The 25,896-nt window shown below is 41.8% G+C and overlaps 2 protein-coding genes across 2 annotated transcripts in view; one reads left to right on the top strand and one right to left on the bottom strand.

Moving 5' to 3' along the window:
• The first annotated feature begins 46 nt into the window (after nucleotides 1-46).
• On the top strand, nucleotides 47-9,261 carry smyd2b (SET and MYND domain containing 2b). Its single transcript, XM_027284173.1, has 12 exons — nucleotides 47-323; nucleotides 2,157-2,220; nucleotides 2,875-2,985; nucleotides 3,089-3,149; nucleotides 4,229-4,353; nucleotides 4,440-4,507; nucleotides 5,108-5,210; nucleotides 5,921-6,031; nucleotides 6,720-6,840; nucleotides 7,037-7,211; nucleotides 7,346-7,454; nucleotides 7,809-9,261. Exons 1-12 carry the CDS (start codon nucleotides 154-156, stop codon nucleotides 7,887-7,889), a joined length of 1,299 nt encoding a protein of 432 aa, XP_027139974.1. The 5' UTR covers nucleotides 47-153; the 3' UTR covers nucleotides 7,890-9,261.
• Nucleotides 9,068-25,896, bottom strand: part of LOC104922013 (protein tyrosine phosphatase non-receptor type 14) — a 36,597-nt gene continuing 19,768 nt past the window's right edge. The window contains exons 4-20 of the mRNA XM_027284172.1: nucleotides 24,164-24,261; nucleotides 22,888-22,955; nucleotides 22,484-22,554; nucleotides 22,296-22,383; nucleotides 22,095-22,183; nucleotides 21,844-21,931; nucleotides 21,506-21,588; nucleotides 21,197-21,257; nucleotides 20,324-20,402; nucleotides 18,558-19,027; nucleotides 17,102-18,469; nucleotides 15,417-15,557; nucleotides 14,162-14,380; nucleotides 11,893-12,021; nucleotides 11,429-11,663; nucleotides 10,849-11,012; nucleotides 9,068-10,440 (exon numbers count right to left, since the gene is read on the bottom strand). Coding sequence (XP_027139973.1) covers nucleotides 10,312-10,440; nucleotides 10,849-11,012; nucleotides 11,429-11,663; nucleotides 11,893-12,021; nucleotides 14,162-14,380; nucleotides 15,417-15,557; nucleotides 17,102-18,469; nucleotides 18,558-19,027; nucleotides 20,324-20,402; nucleotides 21,197-21,257; nucleotides 21,506-21,588; nucleotides 21,844-21,931; nucleotides 22,095-22,183; nucleotides 22,296-22,383; nucleotides 22,484-22,554; nucleotides 22,888-22,955; nucleotides 24,164-24,261 — 3,580 coding nt within the window. The 3' untranslated portion in view covers nucleotides 9,068-10,311. The remainder of the gene's footprint in view (nucleotides 10,441-10,848; nucleotides 11,013-11,428; nucleotides 11,664-11,892; nucleotides 12,022-14,161; nucleotides 14,381-15,416; nucleotides 15,558-17,101; nucleotides 18,470-18,557; nucleotides 19,028-20,323; nucleotides 20,403-21,196; nucleotides 21,258-21,505; nucleotides 21,589-21,843; nucleotides 21,932-22,094; nucleotides 22,184-22,295; nucleotides 22,384-22,483; nucleotides 22,555-22,887; nucleotides 22,956-24,163; nucleotides 24,262-25,896) is intronic.

The following is a 25,896-nucleotide window of genomic DNA, read 5'->3' as shown; positions in this document are numbered from 1 at the left end:
TGTGTATGGGCTCGCACCGTGTTTTGGCTGCCACCGTGAACTATTATTAGGGCAGGGTGAGGGTGACGCCCCAAAGGTTAAAGCCGGGGTGCCACATCCCACTTCTCTTCTCTCCCTTGTCCTCGTCAGTCATTTTTGGAAAAAGGAGGCACGATGACCGAAAGCATCAAGGGAGTTGAGAGGTTTGACAGTCCGGGAAAAGGACGAGGTCTCCGCGTTACCAAACCCTTTAAAGTTGGGGAGCTGCTGTTTTCCTGCCCGGCTTACTCTTATGTACTGACAGTGAAGGAGAGAGGCTGCTTCTGTGAGTGCTGCTTTACCAGGCAAGTGACTGGCTATGTGATACATGATACAGTTAATAAATAATCTCCTTTGAGCACTTAAGCCTGTGTAATAATCTGTGTGATGATGTCTGACATGATGTGTCTGACCTCATTTCATATGATTTATTTCTTATTGGATCTGGATAAGATCCAATATTAGATCTATATACAATATAAGAAATAAGATGGTAATCTCTTTACCTAATCAGCTCTTTACTGATCAGTCTTGACCACCACATACCATCAATTTGTCATATAAATGCCACTTCATAAAATCTATTTTGGTTTTGTGGCTCATCTTCCTGAATGGTGATTTCTGCATGTCCTGTTCCACATACCATCTTTGTCCCACACATGAATGCTGAACAATATGTTCTCAGTGTACTTTCGAAGCATAGCTTTGCAAGCCACCAATTACTTCACACTGGAAGAAGTGCCCATTTGTCCACAGGTCATACATAATACTCCACGATCCATGGGAACGTGCAGTTAATGTCAACTTTGATTTACAATGTCCATCAGTTCAGACCTTTCAGGAACCAGAGAGTCCAGGTGGGGGTCTTGCAACAAGCAGGATTAGTCAGTTAGCCAGGTAACTTCTGTTATGCAGCAACTTCTCTGAACTGTTAAAAAATACCATTAATCGTTCGACACCTTATAATATCACACTGTGGGTAAAAATAATAATATTCTAATATTATATTATATTAGATATGAGTATTATTGATTTCATGTTTGGTGTTTTATTCCATATTTTAAAAGGTCTGTAGATTTTACGGTGAAAAACTGCCAAACCACATCAGTAAAAGACCGTAAAATATGCCATTAAATATTACAGTGTTTTAATGTATAATGTATCATCTACTGCACAGACACATACCATTTGATCATAATCACCGAGTAAGGTAATCATAAATATAAGTGCATATTGTTCTTTTGACACAGCAGCATCAATAGTTTAATCATAAATCATGTTTTCCAACATGCATTCTTTATCATCCACAAAGTCAATCAGCTTGTGACTTCACAATATTGTGAAGTTAGTGGGTTTTTTTTATTTATTTTGGAAATCTTAGATGATGTTCTTCCCCCAATCCAAACTAGTTGTGACCTCCTTTTTATCCTGAAGCAATCCATGCTAACCTACCTTAAATGTAATCTTAGTCTCACATAAATAGACCTTGACTTTATTAATATCGGACATTGCTCCTTGCCAAGTGTAGAGGGAGCTGGGAGCCAAGAAGACTTTTACAGACAAGACAGACATCATTGGATCATAGAATATGTTTGACATAGCTCACTTTAACTCACTTTAATTGGCCACTGTATGTGCAGAGTAGAGTGCAGACTCTGTATGACTGTAAAAATCAGTCATCATGGTGAAACTGAGGGTTACACCTGTACTTTACATCAGGCTGTGTGTTCCCAGCTTCAGCCTGTCATATTCGCCTTGAGCTCGTTGTACATGGCATCACTACCAATTGTAAGTGTCTTCAAAAAATGTGAGTGGGGCTACTTTTCAGTGTTGTAGAGAGACAGCTGGTCTGTCAACAAGGTCATCTCTATTAATACCACAGAATATTTTAAAGCCCTTCGTTCCTATCAGTTACAACAGGCCACTAGCCACTGCTGTTTCTTCACATACTGATGCAGCTAGATACTCACGTACAACTAGATACTCCACTAGACATATAATAAGGGATTCCACTATCCTCTGAGCTCTGATGTCTGTTTGTTTGTGTGTCTGGGAAAGTGCATCATACACAGATGTGTGAGGCTCTTTCAGTAACTATACTAAAAGCTAAGAGACCCCTGATTTTTTGTCATTTATAGGAAAGAAGGCTTGGCAAAATGTGGGAAGTGCAAGAAAGCCTTCTACTGCAACGTGAAATGCCAGGTAGGAAACAGTTTGGGGACACAGTTACTCTGTAATGATTCCTGTATAAGTGGTTACTGTATAGGGATGTGGTGTGAGATAATGGACTATCTTTTTAGTTTTTAAAGTGTCACTTTAAATGCATTTTAATGGGAGTTATTTTCATTATATCTGGGTTGAATAACTGCAGCATAGTGGATAGGAATTTCTGCTGTTGCCGCAGTTGAGAGTGTAGTTCAGGATGTATATGACATGTATGTTATGTACCTGCATATGTCTGTATAACATGGCATAGTAAAGTATGTACATGATGAGATATATACAGTAAAGCAATATGTGTGATAAACCTGCCCTGACTTGATTATAATAATAATCAGAGAGGAATACAGAGTCAATGAATGGGTCAGTTTGCATACGGAGGGGTAAATGGGTAACATTGCATTAACACAGTGTGAAGTCACATTCCACCATGCTGCGTAATGCTTCAGCTGATAGTGTAACTCAGGGGCCATACATGCTAACTGTTAGGCCTTTTGTTGTGGTGGGACCTAAATAGATGAATCGACTTTAAACAACAGGGTTGCTCTTTTGCAAGCTACTATAATATTTGTGTGTGTGTGTGTGTGTGTGTGTGTGTGTGTGTGTGTGTGTGTGTGTGTGTGTGTGTGTGTGGAGAAAGCGGACTGGGCCATGCACAAGCTGGAGTGCTCTGCAATGACTGCATTTGGAGAGAACTGGTGCCCATCAGAGATGTCCCGCCTGGTGGCCCGGATCCTCGCCAAGAAGGTTGGACAGTTAATAAAAGACACAGTGTCCTTTTTGGAGTGTTGTCTGGCACATGCTGCAGTTCATTGAGGTCATTTTTGTTCATTATGCTTGTTTTCCACAGAAAACACAGAAAGAAAGATGTGTTTCAGAGAAGATCTTGCTCATAGGTGACGTGCAATCGCGTGAGTATTCGCTCATTTAACACTTGTGTGAAACAACACACATGATTTTTGTGTGACATTGATTGCTCTTTAGAGATAACCCTTATAACTCCTGGACAATGTCTGTTCATATATAGACTCTATAGAGTCTGTACTTCAGTCCTAAGTGTCTAGAGATATCCCTCTTAAAAAAGCACAACTCATTCAGATTAGACGAAGAGAAACACACCTATATATATCCTATAGATGTTGGCCATATGGCCATTAGACAACTTAACAAGTGTAACAACTTCAATGGGAAGCAGGAGCACTTTAGACTAACATATCAGTGTCACTAAACGTTCAGTTGTATCAGATTGCGTTAATTGTGTTGTTGTTTAAGAGAATTATATGAAGAGTTAAGTTCAAAATCAGTTGGAAAAATACACTCTCTTGATAATAGAAATCATTAGACAGAAACAATTGTACCTACACATACTGACAGTCTTGTCCCAAAAACACTGTAGAACACAACTTTTCTTTTTTAGTTTTTTAGGCCACAGAAAGCATTTTGAATGGTCATTATGATCTATTTGCATAATAAACATGAGAAATGTGAAAGTCTCATCGTAACATTATCATGTTTAGAAGAGTTGGTGAAGCTGTAATTAGTACAGGAGACCCCCCTGAGAGTGATGGTGAATGAAGAGAACGCTAAAGATCTGAGAGTGTGACGGAGAGTGGACTTCTCATGAGCGTAACCTGAGCACTGGATATGATGAACAGGCGGTGAATGGGGTGAAGAAGGGTTGCTCTGCAATAACAGCTTAGTGGACTTCCCTTTGTTGCAACATGATTGACTGATGGAAATTGCCGCAAAATTTGGTCGGTTTAACTTAAAGAGGAAATGATTAATAAGAAGCAGGTAGAGAGATAGTTGTGAAAAAGCTGAGACACAGCCTTGACACAGTGTCCCTCTAGTTATATATTAAACGATATCATAAATCATAGCTTAAAATAAACACCAGACACACAAGAGTTTGCATGCTGCCCTGGCTAAATACAGATTATGAAATACACACTTTATCAATCAGATGCATTTTTCCTTCTTCCTATAACAGACGTGGAAGATGTAGATAATGAGAAAAGGGAGATGACTGAGGTTGATGTTGCCGGACTGCATCGTTTTTACTCCAAACATTTGGAAATACCCGACCATAAAGACCTGCTCACACTGTTCTCCCAGGTACACACACACACACAGAAAATGACTACGTATAGATTATTGCTGTTTTTATCAAGACATTTATGTCTTTGTCTTTTATTCAACAGGTTGCCTGTAATGGTTTCACTATAGAGGATGATGAACTGTCCCACATTGGTACTGCAATCTACCCAGAGTAAGAAGGAAAACTCACATGCATACCTACAATCTCATTTTCATTCTGTACACATGTAAAGGTAGAGTATATAATGCAGTACACAGTAACAAACAAAGACATAACCAACCGCACGGGCATGCCATGCTGAATGCTACAATCAGCAGTATTTGTTTATGTTTTAAAGGTTAGTATTCAGAGCAGCATGTAACAGATATCCAAAGAGGCCAGACATTTTCCTAGCAAGGCAACTTTCCTTCTCCAGTTGGTCATTTGGTGGTAAAATCCTCTCCCTGCTGTGGCTGAGGCTGTTAAGTTGGCTGATTGTGTGAAGGTGAATTTGCCCTCTCAGCTCCTTTTTTAGCTATTTCCAGGCTGCCACCCAGGTAATAGCAAGGTCACTAACATATTTCAGGGACACTCAAGACCTCTGTGTATGCACAGTTGTAGCACAGTGCTGATACCTCCTAAAATAAAGGGTTTATGTCACTGTTATGTCATTGCTACAGTATGAGCAATAATAAGGTGGCTCTTTTGTTCCCGCTTCACCCGTTCCAAGAAAGTAGAGAGCTTTATTTATTCTCATCTGTTTTCTTTTCCTTTCTGTTTATCTCTCCACAGTGTGGCACTGATAAACCACAGCTGTCTTCCCAGCGTTATAGTCACATATGACGGGACGTCAGCAGACATTCGTGCAGTGAAGGACATGAAGCCTGGAGATGAAGTGAGGAAATGCGACAGCTGCCATTAGAGGGGGTTGGGGTCCTGTTCAGTTTTCTTTTTTTTCCTGTGTGTGTGTGTGTGTGTGTGTGTGTGTGTGTGTGTGTGTGCGTGTGTGCGTGTGCGTGTGTGTGTGTGGTTGTGTGAGGTGAGAAGGCAGCCATGTTTATTACGAGAGGGCAGAGTGTGTGAAGCATTTGTCCATCTGTGAGTTCACTTTGATGGATCAATCTGCACCGAAACCAAAGGAAGAGTTACAGTAGTAAAGACCTGTAAATGATATGACATGTTACACATAAACAAAAACATAACATATAGGAATTGATCAGCTTGTTTTTTTTTTTTTAAGCCAAGAATTGTTTTATCCTTACAAAATATAATAAAGTAAAAATCAAGGTGTCTTGAAAATGGAATAACCCTTGAGACATCGTGAGATTAAAGTGTGTAAAGTGTGAAGGCTTTGGCATAAGAAAAGCAGGCCCGGTCACAGTTTACTTGTCAGTGTGTCAAGGCAGCGCTGTTGAAGAAGAGTGTCTGTGGTTAAAGGGATGCAGCAGCTGATTAAAGAGGCTGTTGGGGCTATTTTTAGAACGACCTGACCTGCAGTTTAGGAGCTCTCTGGCAAGCCAGTTGAGGCATTCAAAGAAAAGGAAAAAGGATGGCGGGTGCACATTTTTAGGATTGTCATGTGCTGTATGTTATTTCCACCTCCAGGTGCTAATCAGCTACATAGACCTCCTCTATCCAACAGACGACCGCAACAACAGGCTGAGAGAGTCCTATTACTTCACCTGTGAGTGCCAGGAATGTAAAAGCAGGTCCATGGTAAGACACCGTAAGAAAACTGAGCTAAAAAAAGAGCAAATTAATGAAATGAAGTGGATTAATTAAACACCAGCAGGGATCATTTTTGTGAAACACTGTATGTCACATAAGTCATACGTGGACGTAGTATCCATGACAACACCTGTTGGTTTCTGAGGAGCTGGTCAGAGTGTGGTGGTTCTGATATTCACCACCTTGGCTTTCCTGCATCTGCCTCTACACTAATCCAAAAAATGGGCAAAGACATGGATCATGGGTGGAGCTGAGGTGGGCTTAATGAAGCCTGGTTGCTCAAACAAGCCACCTGTGATGCCACCCACCTGTCAGTCAAAATGCCCACGCTCTTAATTATGCATACTTTTAAGGCTTAATATAATTTTTAACAGGCGCGTAAAAAAAGAAGTAGTAGTAGTTATAGAGACCAAAAGTGTTTTTGTACCAGGCTGTAAACATGTTTTTTTCTGCTGTGCAGTTGGGCATTTTAATATTTAGACTCTTTTTGTAGCCAGCCTCATGTGATTGTTCAGGGGACCGTAGTTTTTGGCATTTGGGCTTTGGTTTTACTTCGCAGCCACAAAAGTTGCTGCTTGGTCATTCTACTGCCATTGTAATTCATATATAAAGTAAGAAACTGCACTTTATGGTTTAATTGGCTATCATGCTTGTGTGTCCTGTCTCCACCTTTCAGGATAAGGCAAAGTTGAAAGTGCGTAAGCAGAGTGACCCCTTCGAGCCAGAGGTCATCAACAACATGGTGCGCTATGCCAGGAAAACCATCAGAGAGTTCCGGGCCCATAAAAATATAAAAAATATCCTTTAATGTCAATAAATAACACTCTCTCCTGTGTTGCACAATGCAAAGTTGTGATTTTTGATTCTGGAACAACAGAACTAACTTACTCATTTCAGACTAAGTACTTTTCCAGATTCTCTAAAAACATCTGATTATATGATCAGAGTGACATTCCAGTCACTTGTAGTGATGCAGCCTTGACTCTGTGGCACCCCCTAGTGAGTTGCTGGAGATGTGTGAACAGAGCCTGGATCATATGGGAGCTGTCTTTGACGACTCCAACATCTACATGCTCCACATGATGTACCAGGCCATGGGGATTTGTCTCTACATGGAGGACCCAGAGGGAGCCATCAGTTATGGCGAGAAGATTATCAAACCTTACAGGTACCAAGACCTCAAAATCATGTTATACTCTTGATCAAGATCAGAAACTATAGATCGTAGCAGCACAAATGAGTAGGTTTTTCATGTATTGTTTTTATTAGTTTCTAAAATGGGTAATTCTCTTTCCATTGTAGCAAGCTGTATCCACCCTACTCTTTGAATGTGTCCTCCATGTACCTGAAGTTGGGCAGGCTGTACATGGGGCTAGAGAAGCACTCAGCGGGCATCAGCACTCTCAAGAAGGTAACATGACCTGCTGAGCTTTTACATCAGGCTCTCATACTGAAACACAGCAGCTTCAGTGTATTTTTAACCAAGTGAACAACAGCAAACTCTTACAGTACATTTCTTAGAGGTATATTAAGATGCTTACATTGAACAAAAAAGTCTCTGTTGTCTAAACACAAGGAGCCATTCAATAACTTTAATGGAAACTATCTAATACGTAATGAATACAAGTTTGACCATGCACTGGACCGAGCAATACTACAGACACATTTCAGTTGTTACCAAAAAAAGTTTAATAAACCCAGACCTAGAAATCATGTACATACTTGCATGCTGGAAAATGTTGTAACATTATATTTGTTTTCACAGGCAATGGCCATAATGGAGGTGGCTCATGGGAAGAATCACTTGTACTTGACAGAGTTGCGCAAAGAGATAAAGAAAAAATAAAGAGAAAGGAAAGAAATGACATAAAACGGATGATCCCTGAGGACTGCATACACTCCTTTGATTGAGGCTTTACAGAACTGAAGGTATTTTATGGAAGGTGTTTTTATGGAAAATAAAATATTTTTGGAACTTTTTACATCAGTGTTGTGTATGCAATAACCTGTTAGTTTGTTGAATGCGGGATACTTTTGTACAACACATGTATTTGATAATCAGTTATAGAGTAAAGCTGCTTTTTAACTCATCTACCATAATGTGTTTGATAATGATTTCATATTTGTTTTGGCTTGTGACCGACATCAGCTGGACATCCATCAGTCAAGTTGTTTACATATGTGTGTAGGAGGTCAATGCAACAAAATGCCCGTCAACCAATCAGGAAAGCCGCCTCGCCACAAGGGGCTTATTAATACTGCAGAATGTGTCTGAGTCACAATGGAGGGAGGACTGTGTTTTGCTTTAACATCTTGCATGAGTGTTCTGCTGTGATTAATGTCTCCGGGACTTTGTGAGAGACACTCTCCAACACATGTACAGTGTTACCAAGCTAAATGAAAATTCCAAATAAATAAATTTGTGGCCACAGTCTTAAAGAAAATAAGGCTTTATTGCATAATAAGCAAGTACGACAGCTTCATACATGTCTGGGGAGAGAAAAACAAAAGACTTGATGCACTGAAAACGCATGTACAAAACATATGTACACATACTTTGAAAGGTATTTGGGAGTTTTGCCAAAAAAAATAAAATGAAGGGGAAAAATTAAATATAAACAAAGAGTGGAATGCCGTGTGAGAAAATACTGTCACAAAGAGAACAGAAGTGCAACAAAACACTTATATGTCAAGAGAGCATACAGCTTATACTTACTTGAGAATATATACATTGAAATATAAAAACGCATGCATAGTTTATTATGTTGCGGTATTTTTAGGGTACCAAGTCAAAAAAAAGAAAAAAAAAAGAAAGAAAACTATATAAAACATTTGTAAAAATCTTCTCTTGCATGCCCATTATGTACAAAGTTACTTTGGACATGACTGGCTTTTTCATTACGATTCAGAAAAATAAAAAAGTATATCTAATGTAACATGTAAAATGAAATTCTTCAGGATGTAATTTACCAGGAACATGTTCATCTATTGGGTTCGGATCAGATTATTAGAAATGACTGCCTGTTTTTTTTTTTTTTTTGGCAAAGTCAGTTATGTCACTATTATCCTTCAAAAATAAACCAAGACATCAGCATTATCCTACTGCCAAATTCTTACCTGAGAGTTAGGTAAATGATATGAAATGTTAAAGTTGTTCTTATAACAAAACATAAACTATTAAATACTGATATAGATTTAATCTTTGCAGGAAAGAAAAAGGGGAATTTAGTTTATCACACCCATCCTTCAACAAGGACAGGCGGCTTCTCCTTGTGTCACGCTTCAATAAGGCACAATGATACAGTATATACAGTATTTGCTGTATAAGGACACTGCGTATGTAAAATAAACACTGAAATGATATTCATTGATTATCTCAAATTAATTGGACAAACAATTTTTAGACTTTTGAAATGCTTTTAGACAAGAAATGTGATGAGACAAATGTAATTTGTGTCTCTTTGAGTCCTATTTTCCCAAAATGGGAGCCATTCTTTTTGACAATGACAAGGAAGGCTTTTTGAAACGTACAGAAAAATTAAGACAAGTTCAAAAGTTGAAAAAAAAAAAAGGCAAAGGTGGCCACAATCTTGATAGAAATAAATAAAAACATTTGTTAAAATGTTGAAGTAAATATCTGCTGTATTAATCAATACTCTGTTAAAAATAAAGGAACATTTTAGAACAGTGATTTTTAAAGAATACTTTTGTTTGGCAAACTCTTTCAGAGTACAGAAAATAATAATAATACTGCTGCCACCTACTGTTCATGCAGCATAGTGCCATTTCTAGTAACGGCTAAATAATGAATGAGAAATGTAGCAGGCAGGCGATCTATCCAAACTCAAGATTTTGATTTCTCAAGGTATTTTCTTAAGGAATCTCAAGAACACGCGGGGACAGACAAACACATTCACACCTGCAGGTAACATAAGCTGCTTATTCACCTGACCAGCATGAAGAAAATGCATTCTTCACACATGGACCAGGAGTAAAACCCAAGGGGGAGGAAAAAGAACAACATGATTAGTAGAAATGGTCAATTTCTATACAGGCCCACACGACTCCTTTCCTCCCTTGAGGTGAGTTTGTATGAAAATCCACTAGAATTTCCATAAACTGCCACTTAGAAAACTCAACATGAATCTCTGCATCTGCTTCCAACCAGCTATCAGTTATAATGTATCTGCTTTACAGTCCTCGTGCTAACTTGAAGTACCGTTATCTGGTGCCAACGTCATGTAAGGTCAAAAGTCAAGATCCCAGGCTCAGATGAGGCGGGAGTTCTTGAGGAACTGGATGAGGACCTGGTAGACAAACTTGTACTGGGAAATGGTCTGCACCATCAGCATCCTCTGCTGCCTCAGCCCTGACAACATGGCGGGAACCTCCACTGGCTGAAGAGACAAAAAAGAAAGTAAAGTTACATTAAAAGTGCATTACGGTGCCTCCTCTCCCACCACACGTATTTGCATTTTCTCACTACAGAAATAATTCTGCATGAAATAATAAAGAGGTGATACCAATTACGTGGCCTGCATAATTCGATGAGAAAGTGTACGTGATGTTTTGCAAATGCAGTTTGTTCTTTTAAAGCCCACACGGCCTGTTTTACTAAATAAAACACCTGTATAAATGTTTTTCATTCAAACAATTGAGCTGTGCATCAATTAACGTTTGTATTTGTGATACACATATTCTAATTTGGTCAAAAACAAACTGTGATCCTAAAAATGACAAAAACTTAATTACACCCCGTGTCACAGTCAGACTCCCTGACCCTGCAAAGCCCAGTGTTCACACACCTCATTGTGCTCCAGGCAGCTGATCATGAGCTCAGTGAGGATGACCACTCCGGTGCGACCCACGCCGGCACTACAGTGCACCACCACAGGCGGGTTGAGGCTCTTTGAGGTGTCCAGCATGGAGTTAGTGTGTCTCCTCACAGACTGGATCTCCTCTAGGTAGGCTGCAGGGAAGAAGGAGTAAAATGATGTGGGCTTGATATAACATCTTTTCAGAGTGTGTGGCTTCTTTTGCAGGAATCACAATCACAATTTTTTGCTTTCTTGCCAAAAGTTAGATAAGAATTTCACTCCCTTTCATATATATTTCAGATAAATATTAAGCTAGGGAAAGGGAAACAGCTGGTCTTACATTTGTATCTTATATTTTGGTTTCTGTATGGATTAAACAACCTAAAAAACATGTTAACTGCTGATGCTGGTAGTATTTTTGTAACCACTGGAAAGTCAGGATAGTATATCACCCCTGCTCCCAGCCTTTATGCTAAGCTAAGCACTTCCTGGCTCTGGCTTTATGTTTAGCATACAGACATGGGTGGGATATCAGGATCACGCAAACTGATTATGACGACACACTCACAGAGGAATCCCTGGACATATTCGGGACAGCCCTGCTCAGGCCAGTCGGTGTACTGCAGGTGCCAGACCGTCCTCTCCTGGCCAGACAGCAGGTGTTTGACCTTTAACCCCGTGGTGGCGTAGCAGCCGGAGTCGGTGCGGAATTTGGTGGTCACCTTGAACTTGCCGTGAGTGGCTGAGTTGTGTTTGGAGCCCAGTTTGGGCCAGTAGCGGTGACTCTTGGACCTGCCGCCCTCCTGATTTAGAGGATGACGATGGATTTGGTGATTGGAGGAGGGGGGGAAAAAAGAGAAGAAGGGGATGAGGGAAAATAAGACATACACCATGAGCTCCTACACACACACGCGCGCACACTCTCACTACCGTCCTATTTCTCACACACACACAGACAGACGCCAGCTGTCGGGCGTTGAAAAATATCCACATCTGCGTGCGCCATGTGTGTGCATATGTGTGTGAGTGTACCTCCTCGGCTGTAACCATGGCGATGACGTTGACCCCCTGCTCCCAGACCATCTGCCAGAAGTCGGCACAGGTGTTGGCTAGCGGGCCCTGGGTGGCAATGTAGTGCCACTCCTCCCCTCTGATCATCACCTGGGAAAACACACACAAAGAATCAATTAGTGCACATGGAGATTACAAACAAGGATCAGCCTATACGTGGGTAAATAAACAAGTTACCAACAACTACAATCTGATGAAATAAAGACTCACATGTAAGCCAGAAATTGATGAATACATACTAAAGGAATATATTAAATGTGAACATCTAATTTACACACATTCACAGTCATCTTATCCACCACCGGAGGGCAGTATAAACAACGTTTACATCCACAGTTTGAGTCCTTTTTCTCATTTATAAAACTATCAAGCCCTCTTCTTTAGTTTTCCTTTGCTTTCCCTCATTAATAATCATAAAGCATCACACAGCACTGAAAAACCTCTCATCTTCAAGCCACTCCAGACTTCAGAGTGCCATTACATAACGCGCAGCTAATTCCTCAGGCCACCTTGTGACTGTAAACACTGTATTAAGAGATGGATGGGGGAACAAACAAGGCCTTTTGTTCTGCGGCAGCTACCTTAAATGACAGGGGAAGTAAGAGGGTTACACCGTGATAGGCAGCGACTCAGATCGTGCACACACTCGCGCGCCAGCCCGCAATTAAGCGTACGCACGAAAATGCAAACTCATGCATACACACACAAGCTTGTGCGCGCACACTGAGCGTGAATAGAGGGGCTAGTGAGAGCAGCTCAGGTTGACTTAAGAGGGTTTGGAGTTTGGAGCACATTCTTTGGGAATTCCACAAGCTCTGTGAGCTTTAAGGCCCAAACAGCCTTCAACAGCTGCCTTTCATCCTTTCCTCCGCTGCTTTAGGAATGACCACAACAAAGACTAGCAGAGAGCTGAATGTATCAAGTTTATGCTCTTTGTTTGAAATGATGTTGTATGATGTGGGTGTTGCAAAGGACTTTGAGACTGCAACTGTGATTAAGAGCCATACACATAAACTTAAATCTTATAAAGCACTTTATGAAATATTCTGTTACTTAATTTGACTGCTTTACCAGTCAGAATCATTCTTCCCTTCTAAATGAGTTCACACTCAATGAACTGACAGATGATCTGTCTGTCTGACACTAACATCCACTGTTGTGTGATGTTTTCAACCTATAGGTGCCGTCCCATCTGACTCTTTTTATTACCGTGGCTGAGGTGGAAATGTTGTGGCTAAAAGCAAAATCCGACAAAATGAAAATGAGATAGTTAATAAAATTATAATGCCCATAAAGCGACCGAAGTGCCTTGCCTCAGATTAACATCTCACGGATGAGAGGAGAAATAATGGCAGACGAAAATACCGGCTCTGCGTGGAGTGAAGAGAAAACTAATGTTCCACATGAAACATAAACGCCATATTTCCATCATGTTGTTTCAGCTTTTTTAATTACGTAATTTCATTTGCCTCTCTTCTTCTGCAGTTGTTTAATGGCAACCAATTATTTATCTCAGTGGTGGGTAAAAAAGCACATCCATTCTCATTTTCTTTTCACAAATTTTCTAGATATTGGGTTAAAATTTCCGTTACATTTGGTTGGAAACCAACATAATGAATATATACTAGTACACTATATATATATATCATATGTTGGTGATTTATACATTTTCAGAAACACTGAACCATCAAGCGTTTCTTCATAGATTTAGCCCACTGAAGCTAAATAAACCATTTAAAACAGATTTCCTGAAAAATGTATCATCACAAAGACAAGTAAAAGGCTTTTTATCTAGCTCATGAACAGTCCTGTAGATACAGGGTCAGACTGACCAATGAAAAGATGTTTTTACATGTTTTGTTACATCATGTATGTAGGAAGGAGGAAAAAGGATAGGTTTGTATAAATAATGTTTTGAGTTTTGATTCAAGGACAGTATCAGATGGCGACTAGCCTTGCTATTGATGGTTTACCAGCTGAGGTGGACATGAATAGGAATAGAGGTTCGTCATTAGAACTGTTTAGAAATTTAAATGTGCATGTCTATGTCAGTGGTGGGTAAATAAAAATGCATGTTTTTATTTTTTATCTGCATATCTACTTTCTCTTACAATCCAATTTAAAATATTCAACTGTTCACTGATGATTGTGTAAAACATAGATTCTCCTTTCTGGTGCTAAATGTGTCTCATTCCTTTTACACTTTCACTCTCGACCACCTCGAGTGTACCTTGATATGTGAGGCATTGATGTAGCCCGTGTTGTTCTCCTTGTTTGGTACAAGCTCGACCCGATTCTCTTCGTACGGAACGACGTCACGGAAACGGTTGCGCTCTGTGTTTTCAGGCAGAGTTGCTGTGGTGAGAACACAGTCTGCCCTCTTCTTGGGAACCTGTTCATACTCAGTGAAGACCCGCTCCTCTTCCAGCTTCAACTCCAAGGTCTTACACTGAAAAGACAGGGAGAGAAAGAAAGAGAGAGAGAGGGAGAGGGGAGGGGGGGAGGTGTTAGTCATTCAATTCCAAGCAGCACATTATTCAGTGGTTTCTCTTTCAGTCCCCAAAAGGCTTTTAATCGTTTACATTCCACCATACCTAAGAGACTATTCAGTGCAGGAGAATCCAGAAATCTCATTATAATATACGTCCACATTTCTAAACGCTCGTCATCACTCACAGCTGAATACGGACTTCAATATCAAACAACTTAAAAGTATGCATAATGCATCAACACAGCTGCAGAAGAGCAGAGTATGCAGTGGTGGTATTTATCCTGGTGGGGGTTCATGTTTATTAGGCAAGTCATGTTTGAGAGGGCAGCATCTCTGTCTCTGGCCCTCTCTCTTTCTATCACTCTTTCTGTGTGGCTCGCTTGCTTGCTCTCGGGTCACATTCTTAACATACCAACAGGCCTAGAGGCGATAAGCACCATCATGCCACGCGTTCCACAGCCCACTTAGGGCTTGCCCCCGTTAGCTTAGCAACAGTCGGGGACAAAGGCTGGGTTTCACACCTCTACACTCAAAAAAGAAGCCAACGGACAGTATTTGTGCCATGAAATGCATGAAATAGTGTGATTATCACAGACTGTCACTTGACCAACCTGTAAGTTAGACATTATAATCGCCCTATCATTGTAAAATGTACTTGTTTTTTTTATTTCTCTTGAATAAACAAGTCTTAATCCAGGATAGTAGGAGTATAATTGTGCTGTGACTATATTTTCTATACATATGAGCAATTATAAATGAAAAGGAAGCTTTAAAAAGCTTTTTTAGTATCTGTACCACAAAATTCATGTAAGAATTTAATCAAATAAATCGATCATTTTCACATCATAGTGCATCTGAGAAGATCTGAATAGAGTAAGCAGCAGCAAACCCTAACCCTACATCTGCTAGATCTTTCAGAAATACTCCCCGATACCCAGTTAAAGGTAGAAATTCGTAAAAAACTCCACTCATATATCAGGAGAGAACATCTTACCCGTTCATCGGTGGCAGCCTTGGCACCATCTTCCGCGGGACTCTCTGGGACAGGCATCCGGGCCACGTAGAGCCCATTGAGGGCGGCCATCATCAGCGGCCTCTTCATGGAGTCCACGGACATCTTTTGTCTTTCCAGCGTCTTCAAGAGAGAGGAAAATCCCGGTGTCATGGTAACAGGTACCGGCAGCATTGCAAAACTGGCTGACCCGCACTGGCCTCAAAACAGTGAGCGTGCACATGTGCAGAAGTGTGTGGAAGTGGGCGGGGAGAATCTGTGTCATGTGTTTCCTGTTTGCAGGGCAAAACCTGGCCGTACCAGTCCCCTTGTATTCGGTCCAAAGGTGTGAACTAACAAGCCCCGTATGCAAAGCCGATTAAGAGTAGGCTTGCAGCTTCTTATCCATCTCACTTGTTTCGATGCTTTCATCCTCGTTGTGTCCTTCCTCACATATTTTTCATTCTTTCAGTCCTTTGTTTATTCCCACCTACCTCTTTGGCCTCCTTTTCCTTACAGAACACACACTCGCTGTGTCACTCTGTCTTTTTTTTCCCCTCTCTAGCACACTAGCCAAACTCTGACCCACATTGCGCGGTCCCTCCTTCCTCCATGGATTACCTCTCCTAATCGCTGATGCTATTAAACCTTTAAGACAGCTCCACCCTTCACCCTTCCTCCTCCTTCATCCCCCAGCGGGACAGTCAAAACAACAGCTTGGGGGTCACTAGGGGTCCCTTCTAGGTATGAGATAAACCAGATGGTTTAAATAACGGACACCAGCTCTGGTGTTTGAGATGAAAGGACGTATCGCTAAAATAGTATGAATTTTCATTGCCGGCCACTCCGGGTCACACTTAAACAGAGAGGTTTATCGCAAGTGAGGCGATTATATGATTTAACTTACAACTGGATTCTGGTGTTGTGTCAAATGTTTGTGTCTTAACAAGAGAGCCGACCTACACAGAAAACACCCTAACCTCCAGAATAATCTGAGGGATTTATAAAGGTTTTAGCTGCCTGGGGGAACTCAGAGCCTAGTGCTACCCTCTCAGGTGCTGAACCCCGGATTACTACTAATCAGGAGCTATGAAACTAGCTAGCAAACAACGGACTGAAATATTTAAAACAGTACCAGTATGGCGAGCGTGTTTTGTCCAGTACTAGATACCATGTTGTCTTTCTGTTTTCACTTTTATATGTCACGATTTGACATCTTATTTAAAGCTATTTGACACTCCATGATTATGACATGATCAAGCCTGTTATTGATACTTTGTTTATGCTGATTAATAAATTGAATTAATGCTTATAGACTGTAATATTTTCATATAAAAAAGATGGAACTAACAGTTATTTTAATGAATTGTATCAATTAACCTGTTGATTATTTTTACTCGATTAAATTAAATGACTTTTAACTAAACATGATCAATTATTAAGTCTATGAAAATGAGCTGATATCTTCAAATTCGGTCAGAAACACTAAGACATTTACAAAAGTGCATAATCTAAATCGTGTACTACAGAGAGAAGCAGCAAATCTTCGCATCTAAAAAGCACCCATGTTTGCCAGTTTGATAAATAACTGTCGACATAGCTGCTGATTGACTAATCAATATATCAATTTAATCATCTAATCAAACATTCATCAGGTTTATGAAGGCACTAAATGACAGATGTCTTACCCTCTGAGCGATCTCTCTCTCCACGATGCTGTCTTCTAAGGAGAACATCTCCGACACCGGCCTCTCTTTGACCGGCTCCTTCCTCACCCTCTCCTTCACGCTGGTCAGGTCCGGTTCTGAAATGGACGGACCTAAAACCGCTCCGTTCACCCCACTCTGGTCCCCTCGGGTCAGTGTCCCACCACCGCCACCACCACCACCACCTGCACCACTGCCACCACTTCCACTACCACCACCTCCAGGCCCATTAGGGCTCTGCCCAGTTTTGAGTGCTCGGCCCTGGGCTTGGTTTGAGTCCATTGGTCCCTGGTTGCTCTGGGGTCCTTGATTATGGTTGTGGTGGTGTGTGTGGTTGTGATTGTGGGTGTGGGTGCGAATTTGAGCATTGCTAGGAGGTCTTGGAGGACCAGGGTACTCTGGAGGGGGTTTGTTGGGCAGCTTGGCCAGAGCAGCCTGGAGCTGGGCGCTGATGCTGATGTCCTCGTTGAGACCTGGGATCTGAACATCCAGCTCAGGCCTCTCCTCTTCCTCTTCCTCCTCTTCTTCACTCTCACTACTGTGTATGAGCATCGTAGCATTGGAGAGAGTCTTTTGATGCTGGTAGGCCACTGGGCCAGTTTGTGCCACAGATGGCTCAGGAGATTTCTGGACAGGTATCTGCTTGGGCAACTCCTGCGACTGCTGAGGTGGAGGTGGAGGTGGAGGCTGAGGCTGAGGCTGCGGCTGGGGTTGTGGCTGAGGAGTTTGGGGCTGAGGAATGGACTGGGGCTGAGGGGGCATTACGTGTTCTCTGAGTGTATTCCTCCGATGAAGGGGAGCATTCATGCCCTTCATCACCATGCCCTCCATGCCTCCTCCTCCACCTCCTCTCATGCTGCTGATCACCTCCATGCTGTGTCTTTTGCCAAGGGTGGAGCGGTGCTTAGCAGCTGCTATTAATGGTTCACTAACCTCCTGCAGGGACTGGTGCACCACAGCCGAGCTGTCCGGTTGGAAGGTCTTGACCGACAGCTGCACCATGCGGGTGACCAACTCTGGACTGCTGCCCCCGATGCAGCGGTGACGGTGGCTTGCCAGGTCCGGGGTGCTGGTTGCCGGGCGGAAGGAGCTGGAAGGGTAAGGCGGAGGAGGTCGCGACATGTGGTTTCTCAGCATGTTCGCTGTAGCTGCATAGCTTCCTGCATTGTTCCCCTGTTGTTTAGTATTTGCCAGCTCAGGTGTGCTGACAGTGTGAGAAATAGAGCTTCCTACACCTCCAACCCCGCCACTGCCTCCGCCTCCATTAACGCAGGGTGAATGACAAGGGCCCTGGTTGCTGGCTGGTCCTCCCTGATGAGGTCCATGTGACACAGGCTTACTGTAACTGATCTGCAAGGTGAACATTCACAGAAAAACAGTGTGAGATGTAAAAAATAACAAAAAAAAGTTAATTCAAACATAAAGCATCCACCTCTACCTGTGGTGTGTACTGTCCCGGGCTAGGCCCCAGGCCATGATAAGGGCCCCTCTCCCTCATCTCTGGCTGGCTGTACACCAAGGCCTCAGGCTGTCGATAAGCACACGCATTACTGATGTTCAGACTGCGCAACGATTGGCTGTGGAGGTCATGGTGAGCGGGGAGCATGCGCCGCTTCTGCCTCATGACAGCATCATACTCAGGCGTGGGCCGGTAGGACGGAGCGATGATGGCGCTGTGGCGGTGGCTGGGGATGTAGTCAGGGCGCATGAGCTCACTGCCAGGGATGCTGAGGTTGGAGGACATGGGTGAGGGCGGGACGAAAGTCTGGGAATGATTGAGGGAGCTCAGGCTGGGGCTGCTGTACATGCTCCCATTGGGCACAGTACCATTACGGAAAGGAAAGTCCACCGGGCAGCGATCCAGACTGGTCTCCGACTTGTAGTACTGGTCGTCATGGAAGATACTGTCTAAAGATTGAAAGAGGATAGAAAAGGTTATCATTACACACCTCTCAACTAATAATCAATAGGAAAGTACATAAATTAAATAAATAAATTCTATGATGCAACAAAATGTTTTTGATGGTCCAACAATGATCATTGTGTAAGATTAGATTTATTTTACACATTACCATATTAGGTTTAGTTAGATAATTGATATAATTAATTAATTAATGATAACTATTTGTATTTTGTGACACACTGTTGCGCCATGAAGTCAGACACATTTCTCTATTTATTCCTATTTATACACATCAGGTTAGTCGTAGTTTAATTTTTACTGTGATGTGTTTGGAAGAGATTGATCAATAAAGTTTTGGGAAGATACACTTTATCTATCAAGAATAAATCACACTGTCACAATCATTTTATGAGAAGAGGTAATGTAAATATTTGATTACAACTTAATGATCAACAGAGTATTATTTAGAAAAGGAACTATATTTAATGGTGTCCCTTGCCCGTAATATAAGTAATATAATTGATTGTTAAGATTGGCAGAGTGATATGAAGTTAAACTTTGGTGTGATGTATCACATTGTTGGTCAGTGGTGAGCTCATGACCCACAGCCTGAAACTAACTAAGAGTCACCAGCATTACAATTGTATAGGTCCGGTTGCACTGCAGTACCAAGCACCATGGAAAAAATCCTGAAAATATCCTCCCAGTAGTAGTAGTAGTAGTAGTAGTACCAACTTGGAACAGCATACATTTGGAATATTTTCTTCCCACCATAATGAAGGAGACAGCGGTATGCATGTTATTCCTCTTTATTCAACAAACAGAGCGTTCTCTCGTGTGAAACTATCTCAAACCCACGAGCAGGCAGACATACATAATCTCCATCCACACAAACGGCGTGTGCTGCCTGAGGTCACACTACAGAATGATCTCACACCCACGCATAGTAGCACACCCAAAATGTTTTTTCCACTCGCTCCGTTTTACTGTCGTGGCGAGGCGAGTGAAGCTCTTTTGGATTATAAGGCGGACCGAGTGTGCGAACAAGTCAATGAAAGAGTGAAGCACACAAATGAGGTCACCGCTCGGCACCCCAAACGTTGGGCTCTAATTGGCTGGGAGATTGTTAAAATACAAAGCGGGCTGTGAGTCACACGCCTGATGGGAAAGACACAATTAGCTCCATTCAAATGCTTCAGTTATTATCAGGGTGGCTAAAAATCTTAAATCCCGCTGTGGTCAAAGCAGTGAGGCTGAAAGGGTTTGAAATTTACTCTGAATGTGTTTGTGTGTATTTTTACCTTGAGAGCTCTGTGTGTCCTGGTAATGCTCTCCATACTGGGAATGCATTGACTTGAAGTTACAGGACTGAGGCCGCGGCTGAATGAAGAAAAACAGTAAAGAAGATGCATTTAATTGTTATAAGTTATGCACTTTATCATGATCTGCACACAATTAAACAACATTAAAATTTTAGACTGCAATCCTTCATAATTCTTTGCATTTCAAAGTAAAACCATTACTTCACTTTCTTTCCGCCTTACATATCAATTCAATTTTGTATAATAATATCCATATAAAGGTGTAAAAGGATAGTGATAAGCTGTATAAATAATAATAGTTTTATATAAGTAAATTAGCATGTAAGCAAGTAAAACATAATATTAATGGAAATAAGTTATAATAACTATGGTACAACAGGTGACTGTGACCGACTCAGATCTACTTTATGGCCTGGAGCTGTCAAACACCAATGCCTGCGGTTCCCCATACAGACATCCGAGCACTCCAGTGAACTGACTGAACAGCTATTGTGCCACATTTAGCCGAGCCATTGTCTGGCCAGCAGGGAGGGAGACGCACAAATCACTGCCTTCATTGTCGCACCGGAAATCAGACCAAGCAACACCCTTGCAAACTTTCCAACAACACCCACCACACCACCAACGCATGTTAAAACCAAGGCTCCATGGCACAATTAAGAGCTGGCCTGAGTGGGAGAGCAGGGTCAAATCTCTAACCACGGCCGTTTCTGTCTTCCCTACCAAATTCTCCCTCTGTCTCCTGGCTTCTTCTTCTTTATAAGAGGCAATAATACACAAGATTGTGTAAAAAAAAAAAAACACTGAGCAATATTATACAGAACAAAAACAAGCAAGTGCATCTGATGGTACCAGAGATGGGCGGTGGCTCCAGGTGGGTCTCCTCCTGATCGGTGCAGGTGAGTGAGTGGGCCTAAAGAGAAAGAAGAGCATTAGGTGCCAGCACAGGAGATGATTCATCAGCAGGCTGGGTGATCATTGACAATGTAAAAGTACCAGAACATCTATATCACCATTTTAAGATCAGCGTTACACAATTTGTTCTGGTGTTTCATTTTTTTTTACATAACCTTGAAAAAGGTCAGTGAACTCTCTATTTAAAAACTTGAATGACAGATAAAACTGGTGTTTTAACGGCCTTCGGCTGGCCTCCAGACTCACTCTGCACAGATCTTGTTCTGTTTGTAGAATTTGTGTCTGGCCGTGAAAAGACGAGCGATGTACTTGGCCATTTCCATATCCTCCTTGTAGATACAAACATAGAGAGAAAAACATTGATACTTCAAATTAACACGGTCGTATTTATAGAAAAATCAAGAAGGAATTTGCCCCTTTGTTTGTCTTTGTGCAGAGATATGTGGGAATGTGTTTTTTGCAGGTTTTTGTTTAACTTCCCACTCGAAACCTTGTATGAAGCATATGTGTGTGTGTGTGTGCGTGTGTGTGTGTGTGCATTTGTGTGTGTGTGTGCTGAGACCACCTGCAGACACAACACTCACCATGTGAAAAATGATGGTGTCGTCTCTGCTCGTTATCTCCACTGTGATGGCTGACTTGTTGTGTGCTATGGTGCCAATGTCCTTCCACCTGTCGCACGGAAACACGCGTACACAAATGAATGCAAGGGGTTATTTTTCCCACACAAAATTCACAATATTTACTCGCATTTGTATTATTCTCACTACCTCATGACCACAGATCATACATGCTACACAAATAGATAAAGATTCGAGGGGGGGGGGGGTCTTACTTGTGCAGCATGATAGATCTGCCATTTCTGTGTTTGACAAACACCCCAATGAAGGACACACCAATGAAAATATCGTTGGTGTAGTTGTCCTGCGAAAGAAGAATTATTATTATATGTACAATCTTCTCATAGTATCTTAAATATAGGTGTGTGTGTGTGTGTGTGTGTGTGTGTGTGTGTGTGTGTGTATAATTCATCTACCTTAGCAGGAAAGCTCTCCTGGCCAAAGCCGTCCAGTTTCTCCACCTCCTTGATGTACAGCAGCTCTGCTTCAGCAATCTGCATTCCACTGGAAGGTAAAGACAGAGTATTGAGTATTAGGTATCTCACTGTCTCTTTTTCACACATGCACACATGTGTAAAACAGTTTAAAACAAAGCCGACAGTACCAGTGACTCTTGTGCTCCTCAGCGACTTTCTGGGTCCAGTCCTCCAGCACCTCCTCTCCATTAGGCCAGTTCTGAGAGTAAAAAGGAGGTGGAGGAGAATGTGATGGAGGATTAATGACAAGAGAGATGGCAAACACTTGCTCTTTCTCCAACACGCTGTCAAACAGTATTACAGCTGACCCAGAGTGTCACACACACACATTGAATGTTTCGTTAATGTGATACAGTTATTCACTACATCTTTATCTTGCTTGTTCTTTTTCTGTTTTCTGTCTGTCAATCAGGTATGCAGAGGGAGGAGGTACACAGGTAACACAAGAATGTGCGCCTTCAGGCAACAAACAGAGGCTCACACACACACACACACACACACATATTTGAACAGTGAAGGTTTGAGGACTTACCACCGGGAAGAGCACATACTCCCTGAGGAAGTCCTGAGACATGAACTGAGTGAAGTTTCCAAAGTCAGCTAGAAAACACAGAAATGCATAACCTTAAACAACAATGTGAGGCCCTTTTCATGCTTATTTACAATGACATTACATATGAGATTTTTTATATTTTATATTTGATATCAGGCTGCTCCGGGACCAGGGGAAACCAATTTCATTTCATCCCATGTTTTTACATGTGCTGTAATGACAATAAAACTCCTTGAATCCTTGAATGACGTAGTGTTTTTAGGTGTCAAAACTTGACATTCACAGTCCAGATGGGACGAACAGACGATGCATTTGTTAGTTGATCTGAAAAGGTTTAAGGCAAAACCAGATTAATTGCCAGAGGAATCTGTATGCCAAAGATGCCAACACAATAAGATAACATGTCTGGATAAAAACAGTTTTTCCATTTAACACATTTTACCATAAAATAACAAAACGTGCCTGTATTCCAGCAGAAAATAATAATAAAAAAAACATATTTTGATATCAAATCTGTTGTTAAACTGTTTTTTGTTTTATGTAGCTAAAGACAACATGCAGAATACTTCTGCTAATAACCTTCAAAGTAACCAGAAGACATTTCACAGCTAACTAATTAGTTACTCCCTAATTCCTCGTTCCTTGTAACTACACAGGAATTTCCCACACCTTATTGTTAAATGTTGCAGAAATAACAGCGCACCTGCACACCATCTCCGTGTTCAGGCCTCCTGATAGGGCCTCTGAGAGCATACTTAGTGCTGCTCTGCTGTCTGGAAAGGAAGCGCAGAGCAGGATCCTCGTCTCCCGAACAGATAAGGCTCTTCCTGATGCTACTAAGACTAACCTTGGAACTAGTGATAGGCTAACTGTCTGTTTACATTCCCCCCTGAGACAGAGACAGCACCCAGTAACAAGACCAAGGAGATGGAGTGAGCTTGTGTGTGTGTGTGTGTGTGTGTGTGTGTGTGTGTGTGTGTGTGTGTGTGTGTGTGTGTGTGTGTGTGTGTGTGTGTGTGTTTTAAGACTGATACCATAGGAACTCAAGTGGACTGGGCTCTCCCAGTGGTATGCAGCCATATTAGGTAGTGAAGTCAAGATGACCTGAGAAAGTGTGAGTTTGTGCTCACTCTTTCTCTCTTGTGCTTGCCTGTATCCCTCCAGGTCAATTATTCACACGGGATGTTTGTGCATGCATGTGTGTGTGTGTGTGTGTGTGTGTGTGTGTGTGTGTGTGTGTGTGTGTGTGTCTTACCTTGCACTGCTAGGCCAGCTAGTCTGATGCCCTGCTCTACTGTGCAGTGGAGACGTCCATCCAACACCTCCTTCTTCACCTGCAGGTAATACTGATACCTGGAACGGACAAAATAAGGAAGGGATGGAGAAAGAAACCGTTATTCTTTGATATCAAGAGTGTTGGAAACTAAGAAATTAATATATTTAGCACACACTAGTAACTAGAAGGCTCTAGGGATGGAAATATTTGTCCATAAGTTGGTTGGAAATATCTCAACAATTATTGGATGTCATTTTGTGTAGACATTTGTGGTGTCCAGAGTATGGAGGTTATTTTTTTTTTCCCTCTAGCACCACCTTGAAGTTGACATTTTTGTTCCTTAGTGAACAGCCTCAACTATTTGGAGGGATTGCTGTGCTGTTTGGTGCAGACATCCATGTCCCCCCATCTGGATTAATTGTAGGTCAGGTCAAAATTGCACAGCACAGCCTTTCTAGCAGTTAAACAGTGCAAAAAAGAATCCGACTAAGTGGGTGGTAGCATATTAGTTTTCAGAAATTTCACCAGAATTTTGTCGGTGGTTAATGTTATTTTTTCCAACTAGCCACGCTGTCTCTTCGAGTTGGAAAACATGGAAGGGTTTCAGTTCGACACGTTCCTCCAAAGAAAGGAGAAGTAGAGCCGCGCTCACGGTGTTGCACTTTAGCAACCGAAAGGATTGCAAACATCCACTGAGACACCACAGAGAGACGTATTCTTCTGCTTCTGGTTTGTGCAACAGAAAGTATGCGTCAAGACAGTATTGGCAACAGCATTAGCTGGTTAAAACAATGCCAGAGAAGGCTGTTACAGAATCCAAGTGAGGAATGAGTGAATCACCTCTATTTCAAATACCAAGTGACTCATTTCTGACTTTAGAGGAATGCCAAATGTATACCAGTAGGGGCCAAACATTATGCGTTATAGGTCTGTAAATCTTCAGCTTAACACGGAGCTGGCGCTAATAAGTTTAATCTGAAGTAACACAAGCTGGACAAAAGAGGAGAATTGTGATCGCTGTGTGAATGTGAGGCAAACTTGTGACTGCACTGTGGTTTTAGGCAGTTGTGGTTTTGCCAAATGTAAGCTGATATGATGACACCGCTTCACATAATGTGGTAAAAGTCCCCCCCCCCCCAAAAAAAAAAAAAACAAGAGAAGCCGAAATACACTGAGCTCCTTAAGTTTCCTGAGCTCCTTTTGTCCACTTTTAGCTGTGGTCCAACTGGATGTTTGTCTTTTGAAGAATGGAGTGGCCACACAGGAGGAAAAAGAGAGAGAGAGAACTGTCAGGGTGACCGGGCTCGGCTGCATAAAAACTCGCAATGCCGTTTCCTGTTTGTTGCCATGGTGACCTGCGAGAGCAGAGAGGAGTCTTTCCAATGTGGGCTGCTGTGAGACACCTTTTTCTGATGTGCACACACACACACACACACACACAAACACACACACAGGAAAGGGCCCTCAGTGGAAGCGTACATGTGACAGTCTATGCCAGAGTAGACAAACGTCTATGTGGAAACCGCTGAGCGATACATGCTTAGTCACTTAGTTGATTCTTTAATTGCTTTCGTCCCCGCCTTGATCTGTACTCTGAATCCACCCTCACAGTTTCAGCTCCTTTACCTCCGCACATCTTTCATATTCTTCACATTCTCCCCCCCCACTTCTTCTTCTTCTTCTTGTCGTCCTTTTCTTTTTTGAGCTCCACT

Source organism: Larimichthys crocea, chromosome XI (assembly GCF_000972845.2).
Source record: "Larimichthys crocea isolate SSNF chromosome XI, L_crocea_2.0, whole genome shotgun sequence".
Classification (NCBI taxonomy): Eukaryota; Metazoa; Chordata; class Actinopteri; family Sciaenidae; genus Larimichthys; species Larimichthys crocea.
Note: the sequence above shows the minus strand (reverse complement) of the source record. Positions and strands in the feature narration are given on the sequence as shown.

What these genes read in the sequence shown, in the direction of transcription:
- smyd2b (XM_027284173.1), top strand. Translation starts at nt 154, where the DNA reads ATGACCGAAAGCATCAAGGGAGTTGAGAGGTTTGACAGTCCGGGAAAA. An exon ending in ACTGCAACGTGAAATGCCAG is followed by an intron (nt 2,221 to 2,874) that starts GTAGGAAACAGT and finishes GTGTGTGTGGAG; the next exon opens with AAAGCGGACTGGGCCATGCA. An exon ending in ACATGAAGCCTGGAGATGAA is followed by an intron (nt 5,211 to 5,920) that starts GTGAGGAAATGC and finishes TTCCACCTCCAG; the next exon opens with GTGCTAATCAGCTACATAGA.